Consider the following 26,183-nt stretch of genomic DNA (forward strand, 5'->3'; position numbering starts at 1 on the left):
ATAGGCAGTGGAGCGAAGGATATACAGTATGCTGCCCTCAAAAAATCGATCATATGAAGGTATCTCAGTAGACAGGATGTGCCTTTTTACCTTTCTACTTCCATACTTACATTTTTCAGCTTTCATACGCAGCCAAAGACAGAGCCATGAGCACAAAATGAACACAGAAACAAGAAAAGTAGAGAGCAGCCACATAATCCTTAAAGGATCCAAGGAATTGCATTCTTCTATTAATTAAGAATGCTACATATTTAAATTGACCTCAGAGATGTCATAATTTTTTTCTATCATGGACATTAAATTAATATATAGTTGATTGCCATAGCTGGAGACTTGTGCCTCCGTTGGTAAAAAAATAAAATAAAAAAGTAATAAAAATAATTTGCCAATCACCACTGAGTATTTCACTTTCAGCTATTAGGAGAGTTGAGAAAAGAAACATGGCAGAGGAGGATATTATAACTAGTCCTCTTCGACCCATTCCAAGCGGGATTCGAACTGAGGTCTCCGGCATGGGAGGACTCCCCTGACCTTGGGAGGGGATCCAACTACTAAAATGTTGTAGTGTAATCTTGTTATTTGTTTAGCAGGTCACATGCTCTCCTAATAGGTTGTGATGACACTGTCTGTGATCACACTGACCTGTCTCACACCTTTGTCCCCTAGTTCTGTTTACTCAAACTATTTCTACAACACAAACCGTGTGTTTCAGCATTTACAGAATAATTTTACATTACATAACATTTTCCATTAAATTACATAAATAGGTTATGTACTTAACATACATATGTGCATACTGCCAATGTGATGAACAATTTCTACTTTTCATGTTGCAAAATATTCTTGCAATACCCATACAATTACACAACTTACTCATGCAATTACACAAAATCCTTGCTGACCAGGCATAAGACGTAACATATATACTTCATATTGTATATTCTTAAATTTTTTTGCAAAAAAACAAAACAACATTATTTTTTAAAAATATAAATAAGCAATCAAAAAGTATATATATATATATATATATATATATATATATATATATATATATATATATATATGTGTGTATATATATATATATATGTATGTATATATGTATATATGTATATGTGTATATATATGTATATATGTGTATATATATATATATATATATATATATATATATATATATATATATATATATATATATATACCTGTTGCACCAGAACAAATGTGTCAAATCAAGTCACCTTCATTTATATAGCCCTTTTTACAATACAGATTGTTTCAAAGCAGCTTTACATTTATAATAGGAAATGAAAACAACAAAAATTGTTTTGGCTGTACAACAGTTCTAGAAGAAAGTCTTTGTCTAGCTTAAGTAAGTTTTTGATTGATTAATATCCGTTGTAAATCATTAGTTATCAACTTAGGGGCCGCTTACACCGTTTTCAACGGAAAACAGAAAACTTTGAGTGCGTTCTGGCCTTTCATTTACACAACAACAGCATTTTGGTGGCCTGAGAACGCAAACTTTGAAGTAGGTTTTGAAAATAAGTTTTGAAAGCGATACCATTATCATCTCCATGTAAACTTCAAAAACGTTAATCTGTGTAAACGGTGACAGCATGCATATGCGTATTACGTGTTTAGTCTATAGGGATGCACGTTTGAATGCTTATGTGCGCGGGCGTGAGGTCTTTCTTTACAAAGTGAGATTGCCAATTACTTGTCTGGCATGCATAATACAGCGTTTTTAGTCGTTTAGTTATTTTGATAATGTTTTCATCTGTACAGAGGTTGACACTTCAGGGTAGCGTTGTGGTCGTGTCTAGGCGCAGGTTTTTCATCAGATCTGGATACGGCCCGGATCCAGCTGACTACAGTAAACCTCTGGATAAACAGAGAGACTAATATGCGGCGTAGATGCCATTCTTCTTATGATGTAACAAGTACATCAGGTGTTATGGGAAGTGTTCCCGGTTGCAGCTGACCTAATTTATGCAGCCAAATAATCATTTTACATGATTTGAATAGAAATTGATAATGTTCTATGAGTATGCCAGGTTAAAGAGATGTGTTTTGGTATAGATTTAAACTGACAGAGTGTGTCTGCTTCCCGAACGATTCTAGGAAGACTGTTTCAGAGTTTAGTTGCTACATAGGAAAAGGATCTACTGCCAGCAGATGATTACGATATCCTAGGTATTATCAATACCACAGGGTCACTTTACCTCACTAACTGCATCAGATAAGGGAGTAGGAGGGAACTCCCTGTTATAAAAGATGATGTCCAAGTGACTGATACCACATCTGGACTTAAACATGTGGCGGTTGTATCTCTGTCTCCTGGTAGCCCTGGCTGGTGAGTAAAAAAATAAATAAAAATCAATATTCAAAATTGTGGTGATGATAATTTATGTTTAAATATTATTTAGAAATGAATATTTTCCCATTAAACTTGTACTTTAATGCTTAAAGAAGAATAGTAATGTTTTTCTTTCTCCTCCATTAGCCAGCGAGACTGACAATTATGGTATGTAAACAAAATAATGTACAAAAACCTACAGAGATTGCCTCTTTATTCTAAGATATACTATAATATTATTTTTATTATTATACGTGATGTATATGTCTATAAATTATTTATAAATAATAATCATTTAAGACTCTGATACATACCGTTTCATTATTTCTCAATGGCCAACATTTTAGAGCCTTTCTTGAACTCTAAAAAAACGTACGAGTATAAATATGAGGGATTGGTACGAGTGGGACAGGACATGCCAGACCTGGTTGAGTCAGCGCTGAAGCTGAGATGCACTTTTAAAATCATTGGTGAATCGCCACAAACCTTTGTCCTTCAGGTACTAACACTTTTGCTCCAATTCCATCACATTTTAATATTTTTAAATCTATTCTAAACTAAGATGTATGATATATTTATTCTTGACTCAGCAGATATTAAGAATAATTATATATTGTCAAATCATACTATAAAAATGTGCTTTTCCTTTGAAGATTTCAAATGTTGACTTTGAAGACTTTAATGGCATCCCTGGAAAAAGTGTATTTAGCCCTTCCGAAAAGCTCACTAAGCGTCTATCTGCCGAGTTCAGCCAGCCAATCGTTTTTGAATTCTCCAAGGGACAAATTACTGACATTCGGACAGCACCTGGGGTCTCAAACACAGTTGTAAATATTGTAAGAGGGATCCTTGGATTTCTACAAGTCACAGTCAAAACCACACAAAGTTTTTACGAACTGGTGGAGGTACAGTATGAAATCTACATGTTAATAAAACAAAACAGCCATAAATAAGAGAATGACCTCATGGATAATAAAAAGTGTATTTTTGTATGTCTTTAGTTGGGAATTCATGGTGTATGTCAGAGCACTTACACTGTTGAAGAAGACTCCAATGCTAAAGAGTTGATAGTGACCCAAATGGTTGATATCAAAAACTGTCAACAGCCAGCTGCTTTGTACAGCGGTATGGCTCACGCCCCTGAAGACAAATTTAGCAAACAGGTGTGTGTTTAATTTAATTTCAGTTAAAAATCTGAAAGTTCAAACTTGAACTGATCTGAATGCTGTTTGAACTTACAGAGGGGCGAGAGTGTTGTTTCCACAGTGAAACACACCTACACAGTGAAGTCCACAGCAGATGGCGGTCTGATCACTAAAGCATCCACTCAGGAGCGCCAATATTTCTCTCCGTTCAATGTAAAGGGAGGAAACTCTCGAATGTTGGCATTGTAAGTGCTTTTTATAGTCATTAGCTAACAAATTGTTGCAAGACTGCTGATTGTGCATGACATTTGTTGTGTTCCCTTCTGCAGACGGGACATTGAGCTTCTCAAAGTTTCAGACACAGCTGACAAAATAGTGACTGTACAGGTGCAAAGCAGAGGCAACCTAATGTACAAGACAGAGAAGGACCTTAAACCAATTCCTGTTGTGATGATCAACCTGAACAACCCAGCGCCAAAGGCAAACCTCCAAGATTATACACATAAATATTCAACCATAGACATGTAGATTAACTCATGAACATTTTTAATTGTTCTGTACTCCACAGATTTTAGATTTAATTAAGCGCTTAGCTCAGGCTAACATATATCACGTGGACAGCGCTAGCAGCACGGATATTCTGGATCTAATCCAGTTGCTACGTGTGGCAACACTTGAAAATCTAGAGCAGTTATGGAAGCAGGTCTCAGGAAATGATGAGCACAGGTATTTACTTTACACTTGTCTAAATACTATACAATCCAATAACTTCTTCCACTGACTCTTCTTTTTTTGGTCTTCAGGAGGTGGTTCCTGGACTTGGTTGTGGAGGCAACAGATGAGAGGATCCTCAAATTCCTTGAGACCAGATTCAAAGTAGGGGACATTACAGCGAATGAGGCAGGACAGGCACTTGTAGTGGCATTTAACCACTTGTCTGCTGAGCCTGTGTTAGTGGCATTAGCTCAGGTGAGTCAGTGACCTAGTGAAATATTTGTTACAATCATTAATAGCATTTTACTGGCCTTCTGATACTGTGTTGTTCTTTCCAGGAGTTCTTGACAATTCCTTTCAGTAAATCACCAACTCTCCTGTGGAACACTGTGGTTTTGGCATATGGATCTCTTTTATACAGATACTGCGTGTATACTGATCCATGCCCCATCACTGTGGTGCAGGTATATTTGGTCTCCCACTTCTATATGCCGGTTGATTCGTACCAATATCATATTTTATAATCTGCTTGTATTATGTATAATGTCTCGGTTACATATGGTAACCCTCGTTCCCTGAGGGAGGGAACGGAGACGTACACTACCGTTCAAAAGTTTGGGGTCAGTAAGATTTTTAATGTTTTTAAAAGAAGTATCTTCTGCTCACCAAGGCTGCATTTATTTGATTAAAAATACAAACAAAAACAGTAATATTGTGAAATAGTATTCCAATTTAAAACAGCTGTTTTCTATGTGAATATACAGTAAAGTGTAATTTATTCCTGTGATCAAAGCTGAATTTTCAGCATCATTACTCCAGTCTTCAGTGTCACATGATCCTTCAGAAATCATTCTAATATGATGATTTGATGCTCAAGAAACATTTATGATTATTATCATTGTTGAAAACATTTTATTTCATGATGCTATGATGAATAGAAAGTTCAAAAGAACAGCATTTATCTGAAATCTAAAGCTTTTGTAACATTAAACACTACCGTTCAAAAGTTTGGGGTCAGTAAGAATTTTATTTTTATTTTTGGGGGAAATAAAATAAATAAATCAATACTTTTATTCATCAAGGATGAATTAAACTGATCAAAAGTTACAGTAAAGACATTTATAATGTTAGAAAATATTCTATTTTAAATAAATGCTGTTCTTTTGAACTTTCTATTCATCAAAGAATCTTGAAAAACATTTGTACACAATTGTTTTCAACATTGATAATAATAATGAATGTTTCTTGAGCATCAAATCATCATATTAGAAAGATTTCTGAAGGATCATGTGACACTGAAGACTGGAGTAATGATGCTGGAAATTCAGCTTTGATCACAGGAATAAATTACAGTTTAAAATATATTAAAATAGAAAACAGTCATTTTAAATTGTCATAATATTTCACAATATTACTGGGGTTTTTTTTTGTTTTGTTTTTTGTTTTTTTATCAAATAAATGCAGCCTTGGTGAGCAGAAGATACTTCTTTTAAAAACATAAAAAAATCTTACTGACCCCAAACTTTTGAATGGCAGTGTATGTCATGACCGACTGATAGGAATCTCGTTAGAGAGGCCAATCTACTTCGAGTGAAACTAAAACGAGCCAATACACATTGGCATGCAGTCATTTGCATCAGCTGTTCAGCCTCGCAGCCAGTGGCGTATCCAGGACATTTTTACTGGGGTGGCCAAGATGGGACACAAAACTAGAGTGGGGTGGCCATATATACTATAAAGTAATGTTATGTAAACCTTTAAACTCTTATATGTAAGGTGGGAGGAGTTGGATCTAGATTAGAGGAAATAGAGGATTTTAATAATAGTAACAAAGTGCAAACTTTATTTTTAAATAATGGTACTATTTCATAAAATGTAAGATATAGTCACAGGCCTATTTAGGAAATGTGTTTACTATAGTCTGTTATTAATTGCCATAGTGGGGGATATTATTTACTCAATTAACTTGGCCATTAACTTGTCCGAAAATGCATTTGTGTTTATCTGCAAAAAGGTTCACATACACTAGATTGCAGCCTAGGCTACTGTTAATGTAAATATAATGTTAGTGGTTTGTTTTTAAAGTCTACATTAGAGACCTGCGCGGGACGGATTTCTCACTTAATAATTCCTAAAAAGCTGACATCTCAGTTCATCGCCATCTCACAAATCTCTGTTATTATCAATGAAACTGGCAGCATAATTAATCTTTCATATTATCTACACTTTGTTTGATATAATAGATGATTTGCCAGTATGCAGAATTCAGCACTGAACAAAAAGTCCATTTTGAGCGGTGAGGGGATTCTATCTTAAATGCATCTGATTGGCCATTGCGTTCAAGAAATCAACACATATGTCTGTGATTGGTTACATTGTTCAACGCTGCAAACATGTTATAAATAGAGACTCTGGCCTGTAAATAGTTTCTATTTTGTTTTAGTTGTTCTTGTTGCTTTTGTGCAACAGATGAATGACAATTTATTTGTTTTTATTTGTTCAATTTATAGATCATTCTATTTTGCGGGAGTCCCGACTCCCGCGAATCGACACACGAGTGCATTACCGCCCGCGCCCGCACTCGGCCATCAGATCTATATTCCCGTGCCGCACTCTGTTGCGTTGGGTCCCGACCATACCTCTCAATCGACTGATTCCAGCGTTTTTATCGTTGTTGTATTGTTGCAACTGTGTGACGTCCTCTTGTTTCACGGACCAGCAGCAGCAGGTGCACCGTGCAGCGCGCGTGTCCTTATCTCATGGGTCATCTGACCTGCATGGCCAAACGTCCGCTGAGCAGAAATCAGCTCTCACAGTCTCAGTACGACCGTTCCTGTGTTAGTTAAAAATGTGAAACTGGCCCTAAATCAGTTGATCAGCTGTCATCACTGATTGACAACATTTCTCGTTTCTTGTGTTGACGAACTTGACCTACCTATCAGATCTGGGGTGGCCGCAGGGGTGGCCAATGAGCTTTCAGGGGTGGCACCGGCCACCCCAGGCCACCCCCTAGAATCACCATTGCTCGCAGCGCGGGTATATAATGGGCAGAAGGTGCGATTGCATTTAGGTTTTTTTGCTGAGGAGCCAAGCTTGGTAAACTGGCCACCCCGGTGGGCAGCAGCAGATGTGGCGACGGGACGTACGTCTCCGTTCCATCCCTCAGGGAATGAGGGTTACCGTATGCAGTGGTTAAATTGGGCCGGGGCTCTCCGGGGCTCAGCCCCGGCACATAAGCCTGCTCGTTTGTGTCCTTATGTGCCTGTTTACAGTCAGTTGCCTAATGGAAATTATGTCACATCAAATTTGATGAAAGTGATGCTTTTGAAAACATATTTCTGACAATAAATGAAAGATTTTTTAAATGGCATGTCTATTTTGTCTCGGCGGAACTGAGATGAGAACAATCGGAACACGGCCGTATTCTTGTTCAGCTGCTTAATCTCGTTGTCAGTCGACCATGATCGCGCACCGCTCGCGCATGCCATGCGCATCTTAGGCTACTACTCAAAACTCCGACACGGATAAATGTACACAGCAATATATAATGAATGTTCCTGGGAGATCCGAAGTTGCGCGGGATGTGGAAGCGCGTAAAAGTTCCAGAACCTTCAACCGCCTTAAACAATAAATAAATAAAAACTCACGAGCTGCTGGCCGCCGCTGGAGATCAATTTTGTCAAGTTCAGCACAACGTTGGTTGTACAAAAAGTGCCCTGGCCTTGAACGACAAGGTAAGGAAAATATGTTTGGCACATTGTATGGGTCACTATATCATAACAAGGTAATACAATGTGTAATCAAGTGATGTCAATTCCAGCGTTATGGACGTGACATGCAGTAAAAACTTGAAATATAAATTCTCAGAAAATGCATTTAATACCAATATATTAAAACGGTTTATATATCAATACTCCCTTAATAAAGGAGTCCAGACATTAGAAAAATATCAGTCTACACATGCGTTTAATATTTAATATGAGGGAAATAGGCTACACATGCCGTGGACGTGACACAAAAACCTTGAACTTTTAGGTGGCAAAATATTTTTTTTTGTAATTCTGTGAATTACACTGCGCAAACCAAAAGTAATACTAGGCTACCCACCGGATACTCTCCACAGAACATAACATATTCATTTTATTCAGGGCCGCGGGAAGTGGGGGTGCTGTTTTCACAGAATTGTAAATGCAACGCATATGTTTGTTCATTAAAATGTATACATTTTTAGCATTTAGTCATTTATTTGTAATAAACACTTTAAGTGGGATATTTAAAAATTACGTAATAGTCTATTGTGTGTGTGTCGAAAGAATTTGTCCGCAGCTGCTCAAAAAAAAAAAAAAACTATTAAAACAGTTATTTTTTATGTCAGTGTCGGCTAGACAGATGAAGTTGACGACTCGCGATCTTCGCAGCGCCAGAGAGAAATGCACATTTCATACGAATTACATAAGCAGCGCAGTCTGTTTTCTTTCGTTTTGAATTGTTCTGCTTAAAAGTAGACATTTCAAGCTATCTATATGTCTCAGTTCTGTGAGGCAATAGGCTACCTTATAGGCCTACGCTGAGTTTCGGTTCATTTATGAGACGAGCTCCAGGTTCGCCAGCGCCTCCATGTCCTGATTATCTATTTTCTAATAGCCTAGTATATTTACTTCTTATTTATTAAATCCAGACAATTGGTTGATGAAACATCGATTAAAATTAAGTTACAATTAATACAAAACGAAATTAAATTTAAAGACAGGCTTTGTGCTTTCAGTTTGAGGTCTCTGTGAAAGTTTTAAAACATTCTTTTAGTGCCGCTTTAGAGCGCTCACGTCCGTAACGGAGAACTGTCTGTAAAATTTTTTTTTTTGTGTGTGTGTGAAATAAATGTAAAAAAAAATGCGACTTAGGCTATATATGTTTTTTCTTCCTCGTGGCGCATTTTTTTACTGATATGCGACTCCGGAGCGACTTATAAAATAGGCTACAGTAAGTTATTTATTCTGTTTGTGCAAATGTCCCATAAAGTCCCATCCTTTAAGGATTAATTTATGTCCCGTTGACCGGTCCATTGCATCACGAATAAAAGCAGAATCAATAAAGTCAAAATTGTGATGTGCAGAGTTTTATAGTCTTGATATTGTTTCTTATTCAAAAGTGGCGACGCCCCTTTTTTTCTCAGAATTGCGAGATATGACGTCAGAATTGTGAGAAATAAGGCTATGTTCACACTTAGCGTCTTTTTTGACAAGAAAAAGTTGACAACGGCGCTATAACAAGAGCTGGAACAGTAGCCTAGTGCTGTGTGATGCAAAAAATGTCGAGAAAGAGAAAGTTGGCTCTTGCGTTGGCTTTTGAAGTTACCGGGGAGGAGAATGTCGGTTCACAAAGACGTTTGTGGGTGCACGACAGACAGTTGTTCTTGTTGTTATGGAAACGACAGGTCTCGCTACTCGCTTGTCATTGGTCAGCTGTCAAAAAGGCGCTTGACGTAGGGCGTTCTTTTCAGAAAAGTTGAACTTTTTTCAACTTAAAAAGACGCTCTGAGCTGCAGAAAAAGACGCCGGCGGTGGCGTCTAAAAAAGCGCTCAGGACTTTTTTGAAAAAACGGTTCACTCCATAGGGTTATAATGTAGAACAGACGCTGGCAGTTTGAAAAAAGACGCTAAGTGTGAACATAGCCTAAAGTCGCAATTCTGAGAAATAAAGTCGCAATTCTGAGTAATAAAGTCGCAATTGGGAGATATAAAGTAAGAATTGCATGATATTCGTCGAAATTTCGTGTTATAAAATCAGAATTGTGAGATATAAACTATTCTGAGGTAAAAAAAAATATATATATAGAAAGCTTGAAATGTCTTCTTTTAAACAGAACAATTCAAAAAGTAAACAGACTGCAGCATGTGTAATTTTTAGAAAACACTTCATTAATAAACAATTAAAATGTGTCCTTGCTATATTTTACATATTCATAATCATTACTTTTGCCGGTTCTTTGTGACAGCTTTTAGGCCTTTATTGGCAGCGCCACCCTTACATGTTACATGAACGCGTCACCACCACATCAGCACCGAAAACAGGATATTTTTCAATCCCTGTTTTGGCAGGGGAAAACTGATCAGAAAATGTAACGAAACATTGTAGAAATGTAGTGGAGTAGAAAGTATAATAATTGCTGCAAAATGTAACGAAGTAAAAGTCAAAAGTAGCCTATGCACTATTGATTCTACTTATGTAAAGTACAGATATGTGAAAAATTTACTTAAATAAAGTAACAAAGTATTTGTACTTTGTTACATTCCACCACTGCTGATTAACAGTAATGTAAATGCTAAATGTCCTAATACCTGTTAATACTACAACAATGCAAAGTATTTGCTCTTAACCTTGCAGTTTTTCACATATCATGTAACACTCAATTTCTCCATTTATTTGCACAAAACTCTCCAGAAATTGCCATTTAATGTGTTTTTTTGTTTGTTTGTTTGTTTTTTTTGTTTTTTTTTGGGGGGGACCCCCCTAGGGAGAGCCCCCCCCACATAATAAATCCCAATTTAACCCCTGACCGTATGTAACCGAGACGTACGTAGTGACCGACCGATAAGGGAACTTATTTCTCTGATATTTACCTTTTTCTTGTCCTTTTGTTGTCTAGCCATTACTGGATATGGCTGCAAGTAGCCTTAGTAAAAACTCTGAGGAGGACATGGTCCTTGCACTAAAGGCCTTGGCAAATGCAGCTCATCCCTCCAGCATCAAGACTCTACTAAAGTTCCTTCCAGGCTACTCCGCTGCAGCTGAAAAACTTCCAACCAGAGTACAGGGTGCTGCGGTCCAGGCATTCAGACTGCTTGCATACAGGGACCCCCACAGTGTAAGTACTCAAGTCAAGTCACCTTTATTTATATAGCGCTTTTAGATTGTTTCACATCAGCTTTACAGGTATAAACAGGGAAATGATTCAATGATGCAAACAAAGTTCGATTCTGCCTTAAGCAGCTGTAAAAATAAAATAGTGTCAGTTCTGTTGCGGTCAGTTCAGTGTTGATTCAGTTTAGTTCAATAACTGTGTAAAGATCATTAAATATTAAATTAGTTCAGTTCTTATTCCAATATTCTCAGTACAGTCAAATAAATAATATTGAGTGTCTCCAACTAAGCAAACCAAAAGGAGACAGTGGCAAGGGAAGTGGCAAAGATAAATGTATTTAACCAAAAAAATAAAAATAAAAATGCGTCAGAACAACATATATAAAACGACTGCATGCTGCAACATGCTCTCACTGCACTGTAGCGACTGAGATTGGACAAATAAAGTATTAATTTTTATGAAATTCTGGCATGCGGCACAACTTCTGCACGGGAAACAACCTTGTATAAAAGCAGACTTTTTTTCTAACATCTGAATTTGTCAACATATCTGATACATTACATGATCTCTTAAAGGTAGATAATAGGCTATATTGAAATTTATAATTTAATTATTCATAAGATGATAGTACATGCCAATGTTATATGTTAATGTGCAATTTAAAGACTTTTTATATTGACTTTAACTAGTAATTGTCCTTAAGTTGCCCAGCCACTGCGCAGACCAGAACCCAGTCAAACATCTCTGGAGATACCTGAAAATGGCTGCCCACTCATAGTCCCCATTCAACCTCACATAGCTTAACTCTTTCCCTGCCATTGACAAGATTTTCTGTCATTTATGATTAAATGCTTTCCAGCCATTGATGACTTTTTTCCGGCAATCCAGGTTTTGACTATTATATGGTAGATTCATATGTAACATTATGAAACTATTCTTTATTAGCATTACCTAGTTCCCTTCAACAGGTATCTTAAAGGATTCAAAGAGAGGGAGAAAGAGACTGGTATACAACATTAATCTCATTTTATTATCACAAATGGTATGGTTAAAATGTTGAAGGTTGGCAAATAATACTGTCCAGAGGCACACAAATGGCCAACAGCAAGGCCTCACTATCACACAGAAACACAGTGCATCAGACACCTCATTATCAGTTAGCACAGCACCCCCAATAGGAAAACTCTGTACACAGCAAGCTCAAAAGTGAATAGTACATGTGAAAGCACACCAAATCTATGCTAGAGGCTAGCTTTGGGCAAGTGCTGCGCAATGTTATAATACTGTTTGCCAGACCATTAAAAAACAACAACCACCCCTTCAGAAAAGGAAAGAAAAAAACAAACAAAACAAATAAACAAAATGTACAATAGACCTTGGAGGTACAGTATAATTCTTAAAATTACAATAGGGGAAAAGCGGCAATACACCCAGAAGAACTCAGTTTCTTGCACTAAGGATCCTCGCTCTTAGTTGCATTAACTACTGGTGCCCCGCTCGGCTACTAGGCTTCCCGTTTGAGACCAAGGAGACGTTCCTGTTTACAGCTACAAACAGCAATACGTCGCCAGTGTGAATGAAAAGCTCTCGTTGCTCCAGCTCACAGCATCCCTGCTTTCGGCTGAAAACAAAGGCGATGCGCCGACCAGTATGAATGAACTACTCCCGTCCAACTTTTAACAAGCTGTGCTTGACGCGGAAGATGAGAATTCTAATTCCTTTGTGAATAACTTTTACCAGCTCGCACTTGACGCACGCTGACCGGGCCAACCAAACAATTCATCAACCCTGTACACTGCTTTTATCTACTTCCTAGTTCCAACCACACCCTATAGTACCTGCGTGGAAAACTAAGCAAAGGAGGTTAGCCTGCAACTTCCTCTGTAGGAAGGGAGTAGGTATAGATAGCCTACATAGGCGTCTAGGTCTTAGCAAAAACACTTAAAGGTATAGCGGAGGATCTTTCCAAATTTTAGATAAGACCCGCCCTCTCAACTTTTGGAAAAGTTTGATTGATTCACCAGAATGATTGACAATTAGGAGGACCAATAGTATAGGTTACCCACCAGGAAGTAAAACATCCTCCGCTATACCTTTAATCCGGTCACACATATTTAACATACGTAGCTGTTACATATCTTCTGAATTAGTACAGCATCTCTGGATCCAAAAACAAGTGAAGGAGAAAATCAGAGTAAATCAAAAGGATGAGATAGAAGTTGTTTCTGCACAAGCTAACGTGATAACCAAACATTCAACAGCATTTAAATCAAAAACTGACAAACGTTACCAATATTTTTTTTTTTTTATCCCACAAAGAGGCATACGACTTTGAGGGTGTTGATGGACTCAATCTATTTGCATCACACGCAATGTACGCGGACCCTCATGTATGCGTAAAATCACAAGCACAAAGGTCTCCACTCGCAAGGACCCCTTTCAGCAGATGCAGACCATCTCTCTACTTCTTGTATGTTTGCAGGTACAGGATATTGTCTTGAACCTATTTGTACAAAAGACTCTTCCTGCTGAAATCCGCATGCTGGCCTGCATGGTGCTTCTAGAGACCAAGCCATCCATAGCTCTGATCTCAGTAATAACTGAGGTCCTCTTGGAAGAGACTGACCTGCAGGTTGCCAGCTTCTCCTATTCTCTGCTCAAAGGCATTGCCAAGTCCCGCACCCCTGATAATCAAAATCTGTAAGCATGCTAAATTGTCTACTGTGTTATCCTCATCTCATTTCAGAGCATCTGAATTGTCCTCATTCCTCTTTGCTTCTTCTAAACAGATCTACTGCCTGTAACATTGCCATGAAGATTCTAACCCGCAAACTTGGCCACCTGAGTTATCGCTACAGCAAGAGCATGCATTTCGACTGGTTCCATGGTGGGTTTACATCTCTTCCCCCAAGGTTTCACAGACAAGGCTTAACCCTAGTAATATGTTAGTGCCATTGTTTTGTCTCAAGATGCACACTAGTAATGTTTGTTTTTTTCTAAGGCACCTTTATAAAAGCTACTTAAATGTCCTAATTTAATTAAGGCCTAAACCTGGCTTAATCTAAGCCCTGTCTGTGAAACCAAGCCTTTAATTGATAGCTTTGTAGTACAGCCTTTTGTGGTGCTGGGGATGGTCTGATGCTGTTTCTTGTCTCCTCAGATGACTTTTTATTTGGGACATCCACTGATGTTTATATGCTGAAAAATGAAAGTCTCATACCCTCAAAGCTTATGCTAAAGGGGAAAATTCATTTCATTGGGAGAATATTGCAACTTCTTGAGGTAATCAAACCAAATCTATAATATTCAGTGTAATTTGATTTATACCATGTTTTTATATGTAATATTTAATATGTTTTCAGCTTGGTGTCCATGCAGATGGAATCAAAGAGCTGCTTGCAGGAAAAATCCCTCAACTCACAGATTTAGCCTCTATAATGAAAATTGTGAGCATCTTCGGTCTCAGGATTTATTAAATGTACAACTTATGTCAAGCATTAAGTTAATGGTTATGCTCTGATCATTTAAAGCTCACTGACTGGCAGAACCTACCGAAAGACAGACCTCTACTGACGGCATATGTACGCTTGTTTGGACAGGAGGCCTTTTTAATGGATGTAAACGGAGAATCCATTCAGAGCATCATAAAGGTATTGCAACATCTGCATTTTTTAACAGAAGATAGAGACTTATTTTTCTTGTTGATTCTTAATTTTTGTAAATGTAATCGAAACATGAAGCATTATTTTCTGCTCCTCAGTCATTTAGTCCTTCTGCAGGGAAGGAGAGTAAAGTTTGGGAAAAGATTCAGGATGTTCAAAAAGGGACTTCCTGGCACTGGACCAAGCCTCACCTTGTGTATGAAGCTCGATTCATACAGCCAACTTGTCTGGGTCTCCCAGTTGAAATCAGCAAATATTATTCCATGCTAAATGCTTTTACAATGAAAGGTGATACTTTTCTTTCTTTCTTTCTTTCTTTCTTTACCATTTATTGTCAGTTTCCCATTAGACTTCGGTTAATAACTGGAAAATATGGGGCTAAAAACAAAATATTAACATATTCTATGTCTACAGCTAAAGCTGAAATTAATCCTCCACCCAAGGAACATCTGGGTGAGCTGCTAAGCTCAGACATTTCCCTGCAGACAGATGGCTTTGCTGGGTAATTATAAAATGTTTTCAGTTGTGATTATTTAAAGGTGCACTCAGTAGTTTTGGGTTTATGTTAGGCAGGCTGATGTAACAGTCATCTTAAACTTGGACACTGACACCCAGTGGTGTGGATGTAGCAACATCAATCAATAGCTCCCTTTTGATGGAACTCAACGCTGTGTCAGTTATTGATGCTATGGGAGCAGAGCACGCACGTTCAGTACTCGAGGGTGCTGGATGTGTTCAGTGTGACCAGTTTCTGGTAAGAAAGCTTCGCTTCCATTTTTGCTGTCTTTGCGAGCGATGGAAGTCAAGTCTCTGTACATCATGGTTCTGGCCCCACGTCTGCTGAGGCAGCTCGGTGGCTGTGATCATGGGAATCACAGATGTAGCTAGCGAAGGAGCTTGAAGGGGTTTCCCTCTTGCTCTGTGGCTCTAATGGCTGATCTGGAATCCCGCTTTGTGGCTTCTTCCGGGTTGGTTGTGAGCATGCTCGCCTCTAGTTCAGAGAAACTAGATATGGAGGCAGATATTTTATCTACATCTGCTCTACATCTACATCTGATCTACATCTCCTCCTATCGTAGCCCCGCATATGATGAGCTTGTGGAGTTTATGACTTGAGCTACCACCAGATTAAGGCTAAACTGGTCAGGTCTGAAACAGAAAATCACTTGTGGTCGTCTAGATGAGCGATTCCTGTCAGGTCAGCTCTGGTGAGCCTTCCTTTTCTCCCGGATCTCCACACTGAGGTGTCAGATTCATGGAATGTGTCACATACACATTTCCATGTCTCAGACACCGGGTTCCATGAGGACGTGTCCCCATAGCACCAGAAACTGATGCAGTTCGTTCCCTTATCAGGGAACCGGGGATATATTCATAACCCTAAGACGTTTTCAGTTACCCATGCCATTGTAAAATTTTGTAATTTGCAGTCGGCATTGATTTTGTTCCACGGTTACTGAGATAAAGTGAGTATTATTCAGAGGTCATGTGATCAACATGGCAGACTTCATGAGACACCACGCTCAATGTAAAATTAAACTGCATTTATTAGACTACTGATATAACTGCAGTTTCTGTGTCAGTGTGCATGATTTTAAACATTCCCAAAGTGCTCTTAATTTCTTTGAGTAAAAATGTTTTAATGATGGAAAGGTTACAGACTGGACCTTTATGTCTGTGCCCACCTGGATCACATAGCATGTTAAAGAAACAGTTCATCTAAATGGAATGACTTTCTTTCTTTTGTAAAAGAATATTCTAGCCACTTTGTGAAGAATATCCTAGCCCCTCTTTTATGTTTTTAAATTCAAATGAGGGTAATAATGACATCATTTTTAATTTGGGGTGAATTATTTCTTTATTCTTCATTGTTTCTCTGCTTAAAGTTGACTTTCCTCCTGTCTACAGAGTGACAAAGGATAATTTTGTCTTCCATGGAATCAACACAGATCTTTTCCAGTGTGGTGTTGAGCTGAAGAGTAAGATAATAACTAACCTGCCTTGGGCATTTGACTTGAAAATAAACGTGAAAGAGCAAAAGTATGAAATGAACTTGACTCCGAAGAAAACAGTCACTGAGTTATTTTCAGTCAAGTACGTTTTCCAAGTTTTCTACTGCACCATTGTAATATGCAATAAAGTGCCACCAAATATCCTAATGATTTCTTACTCTTCATCAAACAGTTCTAATGTGTTTGCTGTTTTGAGAAACATCGAGGATCCATCCTTGTCCAAAATGACTCCCATGATGCCTGAGACAGAGAACTCCCGGCAGGGTTTGCCACTGGCCAGAAGAATTTTACCCACTTCAAGGGATGAACAGGTATAGCAGCCCTCAAACACTAGAACAAAATGGAGATGTTTAGCAAATCCTGCAGTCTAAACAAATGTCTTTTTCTACGGTAGACTGAGGACTCTGCGATGAAATTCAAGCAATGTGCTGAGGCCAAGATTTATGGAACTGCGATCTGTATTGAGGCAGAAGCCAAACGATCGCATTACCTTCATGAATATCCTTTGTATTACTTCCTGGGACATACCCGCTTTTTATATCAACTAGAACCAGGTACCAGAACCTTGATTTAATTATTGATATAATGCAAAAATATTATTTAAGGACTCCTATAAATAGCTTGTTGCTTTTTCCAAAGCAAAGGGTGAAAAACCCATTGAAAAGATTCAGATTCAGGTCACTGCGGGCAGAAAACACACTCCAGGAGTCAGTGAAATGATGGATCTCAGCCACAGAGTATTCGAGGTATGATGACTCAGCCATAACTCTTTATCAGTTATAGTGGCTGAATCATTCCCAGTAGTGAACTGAGAATAAATGTGCAGCCATTTTGTTTTACATGCTCCCTCTATGTAGAACACAAGAGATGAGAACACCTCCTGTGGAGAACACAGTCTATCCAGTTCCTTCCCTGCATATCAGGTGCAATAGAAACATCTGAAATCATTGATTCAAATGAAGATATGTATAAAGGGAGGACTTAATCCTCCTTAATCCTTTAAAATTTAAATTATGTATTATGTTGTGTATACTTGGACAGACAGATGAAGACTAGCTTACAACTGTACACACTGTAAATGTGATGCATGATATACAGTGTGTGGGAAAGTTTTCATTCAGTCCATCCAGAGATATATATTGTAAAACTGCTGGTAAATTAATTTAAATTTGAGTGATTCCAAAGAATCCAGATCTACTCCTTATTTGTAGTAAAAAAAAAAAAAAAGAGCAACGGTGATATATTTGTGCAAAGGTAATGTAACATGACTGTAAGAACATGATTATTGTTAACACTTTCATATTCTAACTAGAGAGTAACTATCTAGGGTTTGCTTAGGCAACTTATTTAAGCTCTGCCATTTTCTTCATGCTGTAGGTTCTTGATTCCACTCCAGTGCCTGTAGTTGCAGTAAAAGCACTTGGTCTAAGTCCACCAGCAAAACCACTGGGCTATGAAGGTGTAGCCTTTTATCTGCCAACAGCCCAAAGAGACGACATTGAAATGATAGTCTCTGAAGTTGGTGAACAAGCAAACTGGAAAATATGTGCCAATGCAAACATAGATAAGAGTCATTCATCAGCAAAGGTAAAGTACTTTTTTCTAGTACAACTTATTCTCATTGGTTTCCACATTGCCTCACTGATTTTTGTCCTGTGTTTTTAGGCCCATCTCAAATGGGGTGCAGAGTGTCAGACATATGATGTATCTATGAGGGTGTCCTCAGCGTGCCAGCAAGAGTCTAAACCTTCCATATACACCAAGATTAACTGGGGAGCTCTGCCCTCAGTGTTCACAATGATTGGTCAAAGGTAAAGTTCCTGAAATACCAATTCACAGCTTGAAATTACTATTTATTATGAGATTTCAAATCTCATGCCTTATTTTATTTGTCTATTTTCACATGAATTTCCCTCAGAATTCAAGAGTATGTGCCTGGCATATCTTATATTATGGGTTTCTACCAGAAATATGAGAAAAATCCAGAACGCCAGGCAGCTGTCACTGTTGTAGCACTCTCACCAGAGACCTTTGACATGAGAGTGAAAATTCCAGAGGTTGTTGTCATATGAACACATTCCATATGTTCTCATATGTCTTTTCAATTTAAATTATGTCGTATTGTCTTTCTGCTTCTGTAGGATGAACAAATATTATTATTTTGTCCTCTCTAGCGAACTATCTACAAAAAGGCAATTCCATCACCAATCGAACTTGTGGGGTTTGAAGCTGTGAACCTCACCACGTCAGCCTAACAGGTTAATTTACAAACTACAGATCAGAAAATCTGTTTTTGTGTATTTGTGTAAATTCCGCATCTTAATCTTTTTCACTTAACAGGCTGATGTCGAAGAGCACTTCTGGAATTCCAAAATCACAACATGGAAAATGGACATTTGAATACCGGCTGATTTGGAAATTCAAATATATATGTTAAAATCAATACTTTCAAATTATGCAACAATAAATACAGCATGTATTAAGAGTTCGTCTGCGACATTAATTTGTTATCTTCTGAATGAACATTATATTCTAGCCTAGAGTGGGTTATATTTACCTGTAGAGCATCAGCGACATCTCCTCCCAGGTTCCAGGGACATCTTGGCTAAAGGATGAAGAGTACAGCTTGTGATTAGGTCAAGGATGGGATTCAAAACCTATAAAACTTTATGTGCTGTATGTTTCTTAAAGTCCCTGTAAAGTCAAAATTAAGTATGTGTTCTAAGTTTGTCACACCACAGAAAAATGTGTTATTAGCCACCCAGCCAAATTTGAATGATAAAAAAATCCGGCAAGTAAATAAAATAAGCTATCAAAATCTCGAAAAAATGAGTAGTATTCTCTGCTCTCAAACGCTGGGGGCGTGTCCGCTGGCTGCGCTGAAACCACGCCCACTCGCGGGAAAGCTGCCGCTGCCTCTCAACTGTCACCGCTACAGCCGGAATGGATGCTCGAGGATGGATGAAGGCCGAGGCGGGAGTCTAGTCGGTTCGGCCCCATTCACCAGTAACAGCGGATTATCAGTGAATCCCAGTTGTCTCTGAAGAAAGTTTATACTTATAACTATCTTGTGTGTCCGCACTCATTGTTTATCTTTGCAATCACCTGTCTGTCCAGCACCCAGTTTTATGGCTTTGGATGTGCGTGCTGTACCTTTGAACTCTATAACTATCTTGTGTAAAATGATCACTACAGAGGCGGGTGTTGGTGGTGATCCTCAGCTCTCCATCAAGGTGGCTCTTCACAAAATGAATCCACCTCTTCTTAATGTAGCGTTGCGGTGCGAGTGTGAGAGGATTAAGAAAGGTTTACCACACTTTTAACAGAAATGGCAATATATGATCGACTACGCCACCCCGGAAAACCGGGGAACTAATAGCCCTAAGGGCACACAGGTTCGTTCTGAGTTGGTGGGTGAGAGGACATGAGTCGTATATATATATATATATATATAGAAGTAGAAAAGTTTATTTTGTTCGTCAATGAATAATAAATAATAAATGCTAGAAAGTTCAAAGTTAAAAACTCACATTGGCATTATACTAAATGAACACCATCAATTAGCATCTACTCATACACACACACAGTAATTAACCAACTCAATTTAAAGCAAACAATTTTGCCAAGAGAAGAGGTATCTGGAGGCCCGGGCCAGCTGCCAAATTGAAAAGCAAACCCCCCAACTAATCCACTACAAATACCCAAACGCACACGTGAAGGGTTAAATGCCAGAAGACACAGCACTAGGTGTGAACACACCACACAAATGGCAGCTTCACCTTCACCCTCCAGAAACCCCCAGCTCCTGCAACAAAGACAAAAATTGGAGAAACACAAAACATATAAAAACAATCCAAAAAATATAAGAAAAGTCGAGTAATTCAACGATCTAAACCACTTAACATAATTAAGACTCACAGTACCACATGAAAACAAGTTAACATTGAAATAAACAAATAAAAAAATAAAAAGTTCACTCAGGTTTGCAGTGATCCAAAATAAGACATAAAGAACAAAACCAAATAATCAAACAAAAAAACCATACGTTACCCACAGTCAAACATACATTCATACATTTAAGATGCTTCGAACCAATGGAAGTCGATAGGCGGCGGCCAGAGAAGATAGTCAGCCCGATAGTCAGATGAATGCACAATACTCAATAGCGACAGAATCACAGCAGCCAATGGTTGCTATCGTGATGAACGTCGAGGCAAAACAGCGACATTGTCGCACTTATACGCAATCAAAGTTCAGTGTTGATGCTCAATTCCCATAATTAGCCCAAGAGACCCTCAGTTACGCAGGGGGACCACAAAAGAAAGAATGAAACAGTGTAAATACAGTTAGAAAACAGTGAAAAATCAACCTCATTAATTATTCAAGGCCCAGTGCATGATGGGAACACCAGTATCAGAAAAGTTGAGTAATTTTACTTAATTTTATAACGTTGATATTTACGCTTTCATTTCTACCCGCTTGGGTAACACTTTATAATAGCTGCACGCTATTAATCATTAGTTAAGCATTAGTAAACAGTTAATTCATCATTTATAAAGCATTAATAGACATTAACAAGCAGTTTATAAATACAGTTATAAATGCAGTATTCTTAATTTATAAGCATATCTATAATGTGTTTAATAATTGTGTTTTCATACTTAATTAATGATCAATTTATCATTTCTAAATGAAGTATTTCATTATTTACAAACCGGTTATTTAGGAGTTGTCAGTGGTTCATAAGATCACTTAGAAAGTGTAAGTAAATTATTAATAAACTGTTTAAATACATATTATTATTCAGACATATAGTAATAGTTACTTAGTGTGTTAATAAATGGTTTATTAACATGTATTTCTACTGTAATTCAGGGTTAATTCGGGTAGTTATAAAGCATTTAGTAGTGGTCAGTTCACTATGTTTGTGAGCTAATCTAAAGTGAGGACTAGTTATGCTTTGTAAAGCGTTTATAAAGAAGATTTAAAGGCTGTTAATATTTTTATGTTCTGTATCGCTGTGTTGTATTTGTTTACTTTTTCTGTTTAGAAGAAAACTGAGTCTTTAAATCTCCTTTATAAATGCTTTACAAAGCATAACTAGTCCTCACTTTAGATTAGCTCACAAACATAGTTAACTGACCACTACTAAATGCTTTATAACTACCTGAATCTACTACATTTACTTACACTTTCTAAGTGATCTTATTAGCCACTGACAACTCCTAAATAACCGGTTTGTAAATAATGCAATACTTCATTTAAAAATGATAAAGTGATCATTAATAAATTAAGAAAATACAATTATTAAACACATTATAGACATGCTTATAAATCAAGAATACAGCATTTATAACTGTATTTATAAACTGCTTATTAATGTATATTAATGCTTTATAAATGATGAATTAACTGTTTACTAATGCTTAACTAATGATGAATAGCGTGCAGTTATTATAAAGTGTTACCCACGCTGAATTGAGTAATAATATAGAATTTACTTAGTTTTTTTTATTCTTTCCTGAACTAACTTTTTCATGTAAATTACATTTATCAGTGTATAGTGGCAGTCTCTTTGCTAGTTACATTTACACATGCAAGTGTGCTATTGCTGTTTAGCAGGCAACTGTTGATATTGATGATAATGATATTAATGCAAACAAACTGTATTAGTTAGCTTAGTCAATATTTCAATTAAAGTGCAATTAACATGCTTGTGCAAATTCAAAATTTTACATTTTACTTAATCTTTTGTTAAGATTTAAGTTTGTGTCAGCTTAAATTCTACCTAACTCTTCTCTGATATGCACCAATTAGCCACAACATTAAAACCACTGACAGGTGAAGTGAATAATATTGATTATATCATTACAATGGTCCCTGTCAATGGGTGGGATATATTAGGGCAGTGGTTCTCAACTTTAGTCCTGGGGATCACCGCTATGCATATTTTTTGTCTCCCTTAGGGCAAGCTCAAACTATTACAGTCCACACTGATTTGCTGTTGTGCTCACACTACACGACAAGGTTTTCTTGCCATCTGTCATTGTCTTGTGATAGCATACTACTCAACACAACGCTGACGAGGTGCAAAAACCAAATCATTTGGTCAAGAGCCTGTCCCAACCAACAGCGAAAAAAAAAAAAAATTCTCACATAAATTCACACAAGAAATTCACGCAAGATTTTTCCATTTATTCATCTGCACTGTGATTGGCTGGATTAGTTCCATCTTGTCATTGCACTACAATATCAGGTGGCAATACAGGTTTTAAAATATCACAGCATCTGTGACTGCTCCAGACAGTCTCAGATCACATTGCTGACCTGCTCATACTTAACAAGCATTGACGACTGCAACGAGCACCGATTTGGCTGCGAACCGGGGTTTTTGTCACAGACCCAAATCGGTCTGCAACATCAAAATCAAGCCAAATGTTCTTTTGTGATGACCTGATGAACAGAATCAGGTGTGTTAAATAAAGAAGACATACAAAATGTGCAGAGCTGGGTGTCCCCAGGGCCATAGTTGGGAACCACTGTATGGGGGCAGCAAGTGAACAGTTTTGAAACCAGAAAAAAAATTGGCAAGCAAAAAGATCTGAGTGACTTTGACAAGAGCCAAATAGTGATGGCTAGATCAGTCCTTCTCAAACCTGTCCTGGGGAACCACTGCACATTTTCGATGTCTCCCTCAACTAGCACACCAAATTCAACTCACCAGGGCTGCGTTTCCCAAAAGCATCGTAAGCCTAAGTTGATCGTAAAAACGATCGTACGACTGATCTTAATATTATGGTCTGTTTCCCAAAAGCATCGTAGCTTAGGTAGCACTTGAAAATCTTCGTAGAACTACGAGTGCTCTGGAGTAATCGTACATCCCCAAGTGCATCGTAAGAAGACAGATTTATGAGGACACTTGCAGGACAACCGGCAGATTACACCTTTAACTTTATTCAAATGCAATGTGATTATAATTTAAGGTTTTGATTGTACACTTTATTACTCTTTTTTTGTTGTTGGTTAAATTAATGTATAAATTAAATAATTAAAAAGGTCAGAAAACAAAACAAAAAAATTGAAATAATTTAATATAATAATTTTAATCAAAATTAAATGAATGAACAAAAAATAAATAAAATAAATCCTTTAAATCTGTTAAAAATTACATCTTTGTTTCGCTCTATCTCCTCTAAAAGGACATTAATTTCATCTTTTTGAAAGGTATCTTTTCTTTCTTTTTTCAGCCATTTTGTCAGTGCCTCCGCCTGTAGGTGCTTAATATAGACTTGTCTTGATTGCTAATCCACAACAGATGACAATTATTAGGTTAAACGTTCAGAATAGGATTCCATATAAGGTTATATTTCAGCACTTCGCGAATGGACAGCGATATTAAGTAGCATGTTAAGTGCATTTTTGGGAAACGCTCGTGGAATTGCTGCGAGCGTTCGTAACCTTGCACGTAGAAAGCGCTCTTAAAGGAATAGCTCCCTTTAAAATGAAAATTCTGTCATCATATACTCACCCTCATGTTGTTTCAAACCTGTATGAATTTCTTTCTTCTGCTGAACAGAAAGGAAGATATTTAGAAGAATGTCAGTAACCAGGCAGTTTCTGGGTCCCATTGACTTCCATAGTAGGAAAAAAATATACTATGGAAGTCAGTGGGACCCAGAAACTGCCTGGTTACTGAGTATATGATGACAGAATTGTCATTTTAAAGTAAACTCTTCCTTTAAGAGCTAAGATACATCGTTATCGGGAAACCCGGCCCAGGTCATTAGTCGAGACTACAAGGGTCACTGATGCATGTGGGGAGCGAAGGTTAGCCCGTCTAGCTCACATTTCTGAGAAACTTAAAGGGTTCATCGAATGCAAAATTCACTTTTATATGGTGTTTGTATATAAATGTCTTTGCAGTGTGTGGACACAACCACCATGCAATGAAAAAAATCCATTCACTCCTTTTTTTGTATTCCTCAAACAGCCTAAACACTCTAAATAATCAAGCCGCTGATCCACAAGTTACTAAAGTTACTCACTTTTGGACATGCCTGACAGTCCCTCCAACTCGAAATAAACAATCCCGGAGTACAGGCCAGCTGACAGTCTTGCCTGGGCCCGGGACGAGATAATCTTAGATGGGCCCCCCGCGCCTAGATCTCTCCTTTTCCCTTGCTCTTCCTCTCCTCTGCATTAACTATGTTAACAAATACAACTTTTGATTTCAATAATGTAGGCTATTAGTAGCCTGAATATTAAAATTTATTAACAATGCCGGTGAAGTGCAGTTTATTAATAGTATGTTAACTAATGTAGTTAATTAGAGTTTAATAAACGGAAGATTATTGTAAAGTGTTTTTTTTATTTATTTTTTTTAAATACACCAATTCAGTGTTGGGACAGATCAGTTGTTTTAACCCTTCATTAAAGTGAATGGTTCAAAGGAATCATTTGTATTATGCGTATCGGAAGTGTCATCGGAAGTGTCACCACGTGTGGCCTGCATTGTGTGATTATCTCGGCAGTTTAGGACATCGCACAAGATTTGTGTCAACACAGAAAACATTTCATCACTGGATTGAAATTGTGGTTTATGTCAGCTGAATGGGCGGGACGCTTTTTTAATAAAAAAAAAAAATTATATATATTTTTTGCACAAGTCACGGTAATTCAGGAGAAAAAATCTCCAAATGCTCCACGTGAAACTGCGGTCTTCCGACCTTTTACTACAGTGTCAATTGATTTTGATTAATACGCGCGAGGGAGACGGAGCAAGACAGCGCTCGTGTTGTTTGAAGACTTGAGAGAGCGCGCGCGCGGCCGGGGCTCTCTCTCTCTCTATGCTCGTTATGCGACCTGTCAGGCGCAGCAGTCATTCTATTCTACATCACTTACCGATCAAATAAGGCTTTGGCAGGACAAAAATCTTCTCTTTTCTTTCCTTTTCTGAGCACCGGACTTGTGCTGAGCGGACATTTTGAGCGTTCTGAACTTCAAATTAAATGACAACATCAAATTTTGATCAGTGGCCAAACCATTTTTGTGTTGGGGGTGGGGGGGTTTTTGCCCACTATTTCAAGGACAATTAGGAAGAAAACAAATAAAAAGCTTTTATGTATCTCAAATATTACATATTTTTTCCACAAATAGGCCTTATTTTCTTTCTTTCTTTTTTTATTATTCAATAATTTAATGAGGGCCCAGTTCCAGAGAGACGAAATGCATGTTTCTTAATTGTTGAACATCAATAAGTCAAGTCAAGTCAAGTCAAGTCAAGTATATTTGTAGAGCGCTTTTCACATTACAGATTGTATCAAATCAGCTTCACAGTATTAAATTAAAATAATACAACAAGGTTTGTTTCTAGTTGAATTTATTGATTGATAAAATTAAATTAAATATCCCCAACTGAGCAAGCCAAAGGCAACAGTG

At 37.6% G+C, this 26,183-nt stretch overlaps 1 protein-coding gene across 1 annotated transcript; it reads left to right on the plus strand.

Annotated features, from left to right (window-relative positions):
* Positions 1–1,193: 1,193 nt before the first annotated feature.
* Positions 1,194–19,230, plus strand: vtg3 (vitellogenin 3, phosvitinless). The gene is made up of 28 exons (XM_082156728.1): positions 1,194–2,347; positions 2,498–2,518; positions 2,698–2,849; positions 3,004–3,255; positions 3,352–3,513; positions 3,592–3,740; positions 3,825–3,975; positions 4,064–4,221; positions 4,299–4,464; positions 4,548–4,673; positions 10,856–11,074; positions 13,554–13,771; positions 13,861–13,958; positions 14,232–14,353; positions 14,434–14,517; positions 14,602–14,721; positions 14,832–15,021; positions 15,148–15,235; positions 16,642–16,827; positions 16,918–17,056; positions 17,140–17,299; positions 17,385–17,491; positions 17,603–17,668; positions 18,123–18,332; positions 18,411–18,556; positions 18,664–18,802; positions 18,920–19,003; positions 19,086–19,230. Exons 1-27 carry the CDS (start codon positions 2,308–2,310, stop codon positions 18,998–19,000), a joined length of 3,750 nt encoding a protein of 1,249 aa, XP_082012854.1. The 5' UTR covers positions 1,194–2,307; the 3' UTR covers positions 19,001–19,003; positions 19,086–19,230.
* The last annotated feature ends 6,953 nt before the right edge of the window (positions 19,231–26,183 follow it).

Source organism: Leuciscus leuciscus (genome assembly GCF_965113295.1).
Source record: "Leuciscus leuciscus genome assembly, chromosome: 23".
NCBI classification, from domain to species: domain Eukaryota; kingdom Metazoa; phylum Chordata; class Actinopteri; order Cypriniformes; family Leuciscidae; genus Leuciscus; species Leuciscus leuciscus.